This window comes from Cynara cardunculus (assembly GCF_001531365.2).
Source record: "Cynara cardunculus var. scolymus isolate 2C chromosome LG 9, CcrdV1, whole genome shotgun sequence".
Lineage (NCBI taxonomy): Eukaryota > Viridiplantae > Streptophyta > Magnoliopsida > Asterales > Asteraceae > Cynara > Cynara cardunculus.
Window position 1 is genome coordinate 14,911,128 of NC_037536.1, and position 11,957 is coordinate 14,923,084.

The 11,957-nt window shown below is 32.8% G+C and overlaps 1 protein-coding gene across 1 annotated transcript; it reads right to left on the reverse strand.

The window, feature by feature from the left end:
• Positions 1-497: 497 nt before the first annotated feature.
• Positions 498-7,065, reverse strand: LOC112517826. The gene is made up of 9 exons (XM_025125196.1): positions 7,053-7,065; positions 6,779-6,967; positions 6,307-6,530; positions 5,877-5,944; positions 4,854-5,075; positions 3,690-3,816; positions 2,176-2,498; positions 1,495-1,639; positions 498-740 (listed from the first exon to the last, which is right to left on the reverse strand). The coding sequence occupies exons 1-9, from the start codon at positions 7,063-7,065 to the stop codon at positions 498-500; spliced, it is 1,554 nt and encodes a 517-aa protein (XP_024980964.1).
• Between the last annotated feature and the right edge of the window lie 4,892 nt (positions 7,066-11,957).

Below are 11,957 nucleotides of genomic sequence, written 5' to 3' on the forward strand. Positions count from 1 at the left end.
AACCATATGACCTATTAGTGTACGACGACGAAAAGAAATGTCGAAGTGTAGTCAGGGTCAGTTCTTGTTTTCAACTTGTTTCTTTCAAATGTTTTTCTTATTTTCTTTTTGTGCAATTTAAATCTGCATCTGTTTTTATTCCACGCTATGCACTAGCCAGGAGTCTTCACGGAAATAACCACTCCTCTCTGGGTGAAGGTCAAGTTTGCATACATCTCATCCTCCCCAAACCCCACCTTCAGGTGAGATAAACTAGGTTTGTTTGGTTTGTAAAGTATAGAACGGCTATAGTATTTTCTACCAAAGACATTCTTGACATCAATAAACTTGAACTTGGTGTTTGCTTATATGAAATAAGTTATATCTAATTTGGTTTTACAGTTCAAAAGCTTTCATCTGAATAGATATTTGATACATAATAAGACATTCAATGTTCCCCAATTGGAATTTGCAGAGATCTAAAAATGTAGTCAGCATCACATCCTTTTCACTATGCATTATTGCTTGTTGCTGCTTTCAATTTTCTGAATTGAATACTTTAGCTCTTTCTGAATACTCAATCTTGTAGGTGACATAACAATGTCATGCCAAACCGAGCCACTTTTATGGGCTGGATTTGGGTGCTTATAAAGTTCGTATACTGAGTCTGCTTTCTCGTTCAACCCTTCTATCAACTTTAAGCACGATATCTCATCTGGATCCACCAACAATGTCTTCTCTTTGTCTTTCCATCCTATCAACTTTAGAGACGGGTTTTTCATTTATTTCACATATTTTTATCGAAATAACAAAGCTATGGATTAAAGAGAAATATATATCTATATATATAGGGGCAGGTTCAAATGAGAAATGTAAATATTTTGAGAACCTGATAACCAACTATTCATGCTTTATTCGTGATGAAAATACATGATATTCATGATAAAGTTGTATGATATCAAGAATTGTGAAAATGTATGTTGTTCATGATTATTTAGGGTTATTCATCACGAGTATAATACATGAAATAGTTGGTTCCCTAGTTCTCCAAATATTTATGATTCTCAAAATATTTATGGTTCTCATTTGAACTCCCCCCTATATATAGGCATAATAAAAGAGAACCTCAAAAAGGTTGAGAACCGTGAATACCAGTTTTCATGTTTGTTTCACATTGTGAAACAATGCATGGGAAAAATTCAATGTTGTTTCACAATGTGATTATTTATAATGTCTATTTTCATTTCACATTGTGAAGCAGCACCATACATTTGTATGCCTTGTTTTACGTTTGAAACAACACATCGTCAGTGGTTTTCACGGTTTTCAACCTTTTTGTGTTCTCATTTGAGAGTACCTTTGTGTGTGTGTATGCATACATACATAGATATATACACATACATACATATATACACATACATACGTATACATACATATACATACATACATACATACATATACATACATACATATATATATATATATATATATATATATATATGAAGCTAGATATACCTTTGGTGGTCCTTCCAGATCATTGGTTAGATATAGCCTGGCATTATCTACTAGTTGGCAATATGTCACAAAGGCATTGGCAAACCTCTTGTGTGATGTTAACTGTGACCTGACCCTCACAGCCCTTCTACACATGATTGCTCTCCTGTTAACAATTAAGCAAACTTGAACAATTGGATGACTTAAATTTGGTTATTAGAAAATCATTTTCATTACATTGATGCTTATATCATAGTAAAATTTTATTTAATACTCCTTCCGTCCCAAAATAAATGACAATTTTACCCTTAATAATAGAGAGGCTAATGAATTTCTCTATCTCATAATTAAGGGTAGAATTGAAAAGTAGACAGTTAGGGGCCATTTACCAAATGCTTGTGGGCAATAGTCAACACCCTCACTCTTACCTTGTTGGGTAACATTCTCGAAGTGTCTTTTACCCGGTAAATGCTTACCTGTAAGAGTCTATTTCCACACTTACCAGGTAAGATTATAGGTCCTTGCTATTCTTCTTACTGGGTAAGATTCTTGGTCCTTGCCATCCCACCGCTAAGGCAAGTGACACCAAGTAAGTAGTAAGCACTTACCAGGTAAGCATTTTGTAAACGGCCCCTTACTGATGATAGTGGATACTTATTTTGGGACAAACTAAAGTAGAAATGTAGACACTTATCTAAGTACCTTATGCCTCTTATGACAGCTAAATAAGCATCGCAAACAACCCCGACTAATTCTATCCTGTATGGTCGTCTCCTCTCATTACCGTCTAAAGGTTCACTTTCTTCTTCAAGCTGTTCCCAGTAGTTTTCTGTAACACTTCCGTCATTATTTACTTTGTATCCAGCTCCCATTCGATAGCGTTTGCGATGAACATTTCTTGCCATAGTTATTGTCTGCACAACAAAGGGAACCCAAGAGAGTGTTCCATCCATAATCACATCTCTCCCTTCATTTAGTGCTGTTACAAGGAGGGATGATGCTGCATCCGTGGACGATTGATGGACCTGCGATCATACCATTCATGTCAGGTAAATCAATTATTCTTTTTGTTTACAATAAAAGATGGATATGAGTTTTCTGCTTCAAACATTGGATTATTGCTGATTGAAATAGTTTTTAACTTTTTAATCAATCATTTTGCCAGTTTGAGTGTTCTGTGCTCCACTTCACAGTAACTTTAGTGAAAAACCAAGTAGGGTACTTTTATCCCTGTGAGAATATATGGAACCCCAATTACTCTCCAAAAGAGCTGTTGAGGAGATAAGTCGGGTTTAAATATATATTGGAGAGAAATGGTTCAAGTGTAGATGATGTGGAGCTCTTAACACACCCGCTCCAACGGAGGCTAGATGGGCATAGATTGTTTAGAGTGTTGAGAGGGGGCTAGACGAAGAGAAATTGCTTCATAGTGTCGAGTCCCTAGAGTAGGTAGACATGGCTTCAATACCATCCAATAACATGTGAGAATATGTGAAACCCCAAGATTACTCTACGAAAGAGCCTTCGAGGAGAGAAGGGAGTTTCCAACATATATAAAATAGTGTGGAACTCTAACACGCCCCTCCAATAGAGGCCAAAAGGGGGCTAGACGAATACAAATTGCCCCAAAGTGTCGAGAGAGTGGGTAGACTTGGCTTTGACACCATGCTCATAATATGTGAAACTTCTATATTACTCCCGAAAAGAGACATTGAGGAGAGAAGGGAGGTTCAAGCATATATAGAGGAGAAATGGTGCAAGTCTAGCCAATATGGGACTCTAACAATCCCACATAGCAATGATACTCACATAAAACGCGTTGGAACATATTAGGGGTTTCTTGTATGCATAATATCATAGGGATACCTCAATTACTTCTACTCCATATAGCATATATACACACATAGACAAAGTGGGTGGTTTGTTTGAGAACCATAGAAAATTGGAGAACTGGAGAACCTGTACATTCATTGATGCAAATATGCTAATGGATTTCAGCGAGTATATGCATCAATGCATATGTAATTGCATGCATACTAGATATGCATTGATGAATATATTCATTGACTAAATGCATGCTTTGATGGTGTATATGCATCAATGAATATATCGGTTCTCTAGTTCTCAATTTTTTTTGTGGTTCTCACGTGAACCTGATCCTATATACATATATTGATATATATATATATGTATATGTGTGTATGGAGAGAGAGTACCAGTTCAGCTGTTTGAAGCATGTCATGATGGCCTCTGGAACTCAGGGCTCTGTAAATGACGTCAGTCTCTTTGAAGGCATCTGCCTCAATTACAACTGCATTTGCTGATGCTCCTGCCCAAAATGGTCTGTGTGCATTCATTAGAAACCTTTGTTTTGTAACTTTTTTAAGTTCTAATATTGAACAAAAATTGATATTTATTAATGACAAAGTTTATTCAACACTACTCTTGTTCTCTTTTACTCGTTTTGACCGGTAACCTGCTGATGTTGTAATATGTGATGACGTGTATGCCAAGTTTATCATTCACTTTGCTATAACCGATTTATAAACAGGTATCCACATCATCAAATGTTACAAGATCAACATGTTACATGTCAAATTGGGTACAAATAGGAAATTTTGGATCTTTGTTACATTTGAGAAGAAAAACTAATTCTTTGTTACAATGAATAGGAACTAGGGCAAACATTGTTGGATTTTGTCCGAGAAAATGTTGCAAATGCCCATGGGATGGAGCAAGTGATTCATATAGCATATTCGTGACTTTTGCTTACTCTTTAATGTGATAAAGTTTGAAAATTTTGTATTTTTTTACCTGTTTTGACCGGCAACCTGCTGATATTGTCAAATTTGATAATGTGTATGCCAAGTTTATCATCCACTTCAACATACCCGTTCATAAACGGGTATCCATGTCATCAAATGTTACAAGATTGACAGGTTATCTGTCAAAATAGGTACTCCCTCCGTCCCAATATAAGTGTCCACAATCGAAATGGCACACAATTTTAGGCATGCATAATTATTACACTTTTTTTGTTAACCAAATGACATATTTACTCTTATTTCATTTCTTTCTCTTCACAACTCTTAAATATTTGTGCATTAATTGAGGGTAAATTTGAGAATTTGGTTATATACTTTTGAAAGTAGACACTTATTTTGGAACAAACATAAATAGAAATATGGACACTTGTTTTGGGACAGAGTGAGTACAAAATAAGAAATTTTGGAATTTTGTTACATTTGAGAAAAAAATATCTTCGTTATACTAAAACAAGAACTAAGGCAACCGTTGCTGCATTTTATCCAAGAAAAATACTGCAATTTCCATGGGATGGAGCAAGTCATTCATATAGCATATTCATGACTTTTGCTTACTCTTTAAGAATGTCTTTAAGAACTGTGCTTTTTCCAGCTCCCATGCCACCACCCATAAAGAGGAGGACCGGGCTTCGATCTTTGTGGGCGACCGGAACCATAACATGCGTACACTCTGAATCATCCGCAGATACAAGGCCTATCGCTTTCATTTCCTCCACCAGAGTGTTGAACACTCTCGCCACTTTCAGGTTCTTCGTCACCCTCTCAAATCTCTGTTCTCTGTCTCATTAAAAACAAACCCCCAAATGAAGATTTCATTGTTATTTGAATCATAGCAAGCTTTTACAGCATTCAATGGCAAAATATTGTTATGACCCTGGCTATGTTTGGCAAACTAGCTAATAAGTTACCTAGTGGCTTATAAGCTACTCCCTCTGTCCCAACGTAATTGTCCACATCTTTTATTTATATTTATCCCCAAATAAGCGTCCACTTTAAAAAATGGATAGCTAAATTTCCAAATCTACCTTTAATGCACAAATACTTGAGAGTTGGTAAGATATAAACAATAATCGAGGGTAAGTTGTCATTTGATTAACTAAAAAATGTAATAATTATTCATGTCTAAAACTGTGTGCCATTTCTATTGCGGACATTTATTTTGGAACAGAGGGTGTAATTGCTAAGCTAGGTGTTGGCCTAAAAGGTAAATGTTGGCTAATAAACCGATAGCTAATAAACTAACATTGTTTTTGGTAAAGAAAATAGCTGATAAGCTAGATGACAGATTTAAAATGACTTAAAATGATATGTTGAGAAAGTAATTGGAAAAATATAAGGGGCGTAATTGAAAAAAAAAAGATGGAAAAAAGTTATGGAGCTTAATGAAACGCTACTCTTTAAAAAGCTAGCTCATGGCCAGCCAAACTGGGTTTTCCGGTTCAAAAATAAGCCAGCTTACGGTTTTCAAACATTGCCTTATAATCTGTTCTTACACATGCCATTTGCAAAATATGCCTTCAGTGACATCTGCTTTAGGTGTGTTTTTAGGATATCTTTGGTTGTATATCACAAACAGACCTGGTGGCTTGCATGACTATGTCCTTGAACTTCCTTCTTGGCTCTTGAGTATCAGAACCAGCCAATACCTGAAATTATAGGCCAATAAATCATTTTTATTCGATCTAAAACCAAACGAAACAAACCCAGTAAATCCCACATAGAAGTAAGGTATGGGGGATAGGATGTGCACAAACCATGCCTGTTGGCACTACTCCAGAGGGTAGACTGTACTAGGGGTGGACTTGGTACGGTACCAAGTTTATGATTTTTTTCTCCAATACTGTATACCAACCGATTATAATTGGTATATATATACCAACCAATCAGCTATGCTTGATACCAACTTTTTTACATATATGAACACTTGTCATTTTGTTTGAATTTTGAGTGACAATTTGCTTGATACCAACTTTTTTACATATATGGATTTGGATATGGATAAATATACCTGACTCATCATGAAATGAGCATTGCTCCAATGAAATGCGAAATAACTGAGAATGCATCTCTCGAACTCCTCCACGAGCTTTATGAACAATGAATCTGCATCTGGCTCTTTCGCGAAGAACAAATACATCTCTTCCTCACATCCTTCGGCTTTCCTGATATATTCATCCGCTAATTTGAACAGGTGCGGGCACTCTTTCCGTTCATTGAATCCCATTTGTCTAGCTGCATGCATGCACATGTACGTACATTTTATACTTTATGTATGAGAACATACACCTTTCGGATGAAATATACTGAGTTTGTTTGATTTGAATAATGAGCATATAACTAATGTTGGTCTGGTTTATATTGATGTTACCTACATTAACCAAACCAAACGAACCCAATATATATATATATATATATATATATATATATAGTGCAGCTGAAAATAGGGTCTGAATGAATGCAGACGTACATATTGATCTTACCGACATAGTGAGGGAATATCTCGAGCTGTATTGGTTGGCCAGTGTCTGAAAGGCGAATCCGTGGGATGATTTGATATCGTCTCCTTCTGGAGCCAAAATGCATGGCTGCAGCAATGGTTAAACCGATGGAAGATGCTACAATGATGTGTGTATACGTCGGTTTATCACCGGCAACGACATCAGATATGCCTGCAAATTAAACGGATTATTCATTTTGATTTGGCAATATTCATATATGAATGATTAAAAAGAAAAGGTTGGAATTGTGAATTACCAGCTTCCGGCATGAGCCTAGTTGTGAGTTATAAGTTTGAGATGAATGTTTGAAGAAAATGGATGAATGATTTGTCTGAGAAATGTTGAGATCTGCAGAACTAATCAAATGGAGAGCGAGAGAGATGGAGAGGGAAATTGGTTAGGAGGGGGGTCAAGTGTAACACACATACATATATATATATATATATCAATATATATCTGTATATATATCAATATATATATATATGTATATATATCAATATATATATATATATGTATATATATCAATATATATATATATGCAGTGACGGATGCAGAAAAAAATGTTGTAGGGGGCACGATATAAAAATCTTTCCATTTGATTTGCTTAATTGCCTACAAAATTACCCACAAAATTAACCAACAAAATTAACCTAAAATACCTAACTAACCTAAAGCATTTACCAATTACCACAAAATTAACCAACAAAATTAACCTAAAGCATTTACCAATTACCACAAAATTAACCAACAAAATTAACCTAAAATAAATACCTAACCTAAAGCATTTATCAATTACCACAAAATTAACCTAAAATAAATACCTAACCTAAAGCATTTATCAATTACCACAAAATTAACCTAAAATAAATAACTAACCTAAAGCATTTACCAATTACCAATAACTAATTACTACAAAATTAACTTAAAATACTACTAATTGAAAACTTAGAAGATGGAAATTAGAAATTTAAAATATTTATTTACCAAGAGGCACAGCAGTGAGCAGTCAGAGGGGCCTCTTGCTCATATTGTTGGGGGCCCAAAGTAGAGTTAATTAAAAAATACAAGTAATTTTTTTTTTTGGCTTTGTTGTTAAAATGTTGTTGGGGGCCCAGGCCCCCTACCCCCATAAGGTGCATCCGCCACTGTATATATGTATATATATCAATATATATATGTATACACACATTTTTTTTGAGGTCTCTGTAAATCATAATATCTCTGAGAACCAATGTAGCATGTGTTATTTCATATGATTTTTTTTTTATCTATGGCTAGAATTTAGTATAATGATTGACATATATTTGTTTTGCATGTACTTGTTCATAATGTGAACTTTTTTGACATGTTTGTAAAATAAAAAATACATGTAAATTTTTTCACATTGTGAACCGAATATATATAAAATAAAAATATAGTGAAATAAATGTATGTAAATCAATATATTAAAAAAAACTCTAACGAACTTTCTTATTTTAAATGGTTTAGTGTTAAACTGTTTTTTTAAATGAAAAAATCATTGAACTTTTTTATTTTTTAAATGATTAAGTTCAAACCATTAAACTTCACATTTCTAACAATTAAAACCCTAGATTTTAAAACATAAATAAATAAATCAATGAACTGTGATGGTTTATTTATTAAAAAATATGTAGGGACTTAATCAATCAAAATGAAAAAGTTTAATGGTTTTTTCATTCAAAAGAAAAAATTTAATAGTTTTTTAATTCAAAAATATAGTTCTGAGACTTAAATCATTTAAAAAAAATAGTTTATGAGCTAAACCATTCAAAATGAAAAAGTTTGTTAGTTTTTTTTGAAATTTTTCCTATATTAAATTATATATTTTAATGATATGAAACAAACCTTAAGATAGAAGTTTTCCGTGGATCCAACAAATTTTGAAGTTTTTAAATGATTAAGCCTACACACACACACACATATATATATATATATATATATATATCATAGGTGATCATTTGTGGTTTTGGATGGGCCACGGGCGTGACGTAACATATTTTCGTTGTCCACTGAGTGTCTGAGTCTAATATAACAAACTCAAGCCAGTTTTTACGGGATTGAGAACTTGTCCACTATAAATGGGCCGGACTTGCCAACGGACCTAAATAATTACATTTGAAAACTTACATAGAATAGTAAATTAATTTAAAATTATCCAAAATACATAAAAAAAACATTTTAAAAACATAAAATATACTAATGTACGGACAACTTAAAAAAGTATGTTTCATAAAATATAGAGTTGTACTTTTCATATCCAAGAATTATCACCTTTTCAAATTTGGATTATTCAACAACAAAATATTTAATCACCTAATATTTCAAGATTGAGGTTCGAGTCATACTATATGACACCAGATATAGTATATACTTGGGAGGTGGTCGATACTCAGTAGAGGGAGTCCAATCCAAAACCACTTCTAGACTTTTTTTTATAAAATATTAATTATACAAAAAATTTAATTGATCACAATTATATACTGTGACGGCCGACCGGGCCCGTCCAAATTTATATTTTCATTGCCCAAGCTAGCCAATTAATTTGAACGGTCTTGCTTGATCCCACCCATATTATTAAAAAATGGTTGTTCAAGCCTGCATTTTCTAACAGGTTGGACAGACCAGGTCTAACGGACTTGTCCGCCCATGAACAACCCTTATATATATATACATAGAGAGAGATACTTGGGATCACATGAGACCAACCTGTTTTCGTGAGACTCATGAGACTACTTTTTTACACTTGAAACTTCACAAAAAAACAATGTGAAGATAACCTTCACAGTGTTTTTGCTGTGAATGTTCGAGTTTTTTTTAACTTCACATTGTTTTGCTGTGAAAATTCAAGTGTAAAAAATGGTTTTATGGGTCTCACGAAAACAATCTGATCTCATGCAAACCCAATCAAATATATATATATATATATATATATATATATATAACTTTTCATAGAATTACCTACTTTTATTTTCTAATGGTTGTTTCTATATGAAAAAATATATTTTGATTTATTTTTCTCCTAAAAAATCAAAATTTTGTAGTTTGTAAAGTTTTAGACGAATCCGACATTGCTAATGAATAAGAATGATGTGCATAACTGCATATACGACATACAGTGAGTAACTCCAATCGACATGACATGTTTTAAAACCGTGATATATGGTTGTGCCTTGCTGGTAGGACGAGTAATATCACTACATTAGTTGATGTGTGGTCGTTTAAAGTATTATGTAAAGGACAAATTATGTGCCAAATTTATACTTAATTTTATTTTGGAAAAACATAATCAACGTTTTTACACTCCAATCGACATATTATGTGAGACTAACATGTTTTCGTGAGACCCGTGAGACCACCTTTTTACACTTGAAACTTCACAGCAAAATGCTGTGAAGGTGACTTTTTTTAACCTTCACAGTGTTTTTGCTGTGAAGGTTCGAATTTTTTTAACCTTCATAGTGTTTTTGCTGTGAAGGTTCAAGTATAAAAATGTGGTCTCACGGGTCTCACAAAAACAGGCTAGTCTCACGTGAACCCAACCCTATATAGAGGAGCGTTCAAATGAAAACCGCCTCCATTTGCGTAAACCGTGTAAACCAATCTCATCCATCCATTTTCTTGATCAATGGTCAAGATTAGTTTACTTTATTTTAGGAAATTAAAAATATATATATATTAAAAATTTATTTTATATCCACAATAAGAGCAAAATGGTAAACAAAAATACATTATATTCAAGGCAACAATATCCTTCATATCATATTATAAATGAAACTATTTATTTTGTAAAGCAATATATTATTTTTGCGTTTAAATAACATCCATCAATAAAATATATCAAAAAAATAAATAAAACACACCATATTCAATTCTATGTAATGAATAATTTCAAAATTTGAATTACATTATATGAACGAAATTGGTTTCAAAATTTCATTAACAAACTAATCAACGTAATACTGATCATATTTTGTAATTTTCATTGTACTGGTAGATGGATCCATTACATTTAGATAACGAAAATTTTTCATTGTTTACTGAGTTCATAAAATTTTATAATACAACATGAAATAGTTTCATTGTCTTAACTGTTTACTGCGTTCATAGAATTTTATGATAAAACATGAAATTTAACTCATGGTTTGATGCGTCATTTGTTATTTCATCGTGAAATTATTTCATGAGAAATCGCCTTTATTATGCACCCGTTTCATTTACCATTTCATCTACTGAACGGATCACCTACACCATCATTGAAATGGTTTCACCATTAAAGCGGTTCATGACTTATTGTTCAATTACGTCATGAACCAGTTTCCTCTTCATTAAAACGTTATATCTACTAAACGGATCCACTACAGCATCCCTGAAACGTGGTTCACCATGAAACTAGTTCGATAGTCATGAAATAATTGGAACATGAACCAGTTTCACTTTCATGAGCCTGTTTCATTAACATTAAACCTGTTATTTCACTTTTGATTCGATGCATTCTTTCCTTTAATCATCACAATCTTCAAGATTCATGAAAAGATTACAATCTTCAAAGATTCCGAAGCAGAATCATCATGTATTCGTTTCATCATACATTTAATTTATAAAGAACTAAATACATTATGCATTCGTTTCATTTTAATTTTACCAACTAAACGGATCAACTCCATCGTCAATGAAACATGATTCACCATGAAACTAGATCAATAGTCATGAATCAATTAGAACATGAACCAGTTTCACCATCATGAACCTGTTTCATTAACATTAAATTTTTTATTTCAACCTCAAATTCAGATTTCATTCCATAAGGTGATCGAATTTTCAGCATACGTTTCCAGATTCAATTTAATAACAATATATTAAAATCAAAATTTTAATATTATAATATAATAAAATATTTAAATGTTATCATTTATACAATTTCATTTATTACGTTTCCTTATTTAATATTTATTAATAACTTCCATATTTAATATAAAAATATTGTAAATGAGCGAAATACCCTTATTGATTAAATTTAATTAGAAAAAAATAGAATTTTTCTATTGATCGAAATTGGTTTACACGATTTTTTAAAAATGTACGGTTTTCATTTGAACGTGCCTCATTATATATATATATAGGGTTGGGTTCACGTGAGACC

Bases quoted from the DNA above. Each gene is read 5' to 3' on its own strand.
- LOC112517826 (XM_025125196.1), bottom strand. The intron at 6,531-6,778 runs GTAAGATCAATA...GCATGCATGCAG, and splicing joins GATATTCCCTCACTATGTCG to CTAGACAAATGGGATTCAAT. The intron at 2,499-3,689 runs GTACTCTCTCTC...GTATGATCGCAG, and splicing joins TGCTTCAAACAGCTGAACTG to GTCCATCAATCGTCCACGGA.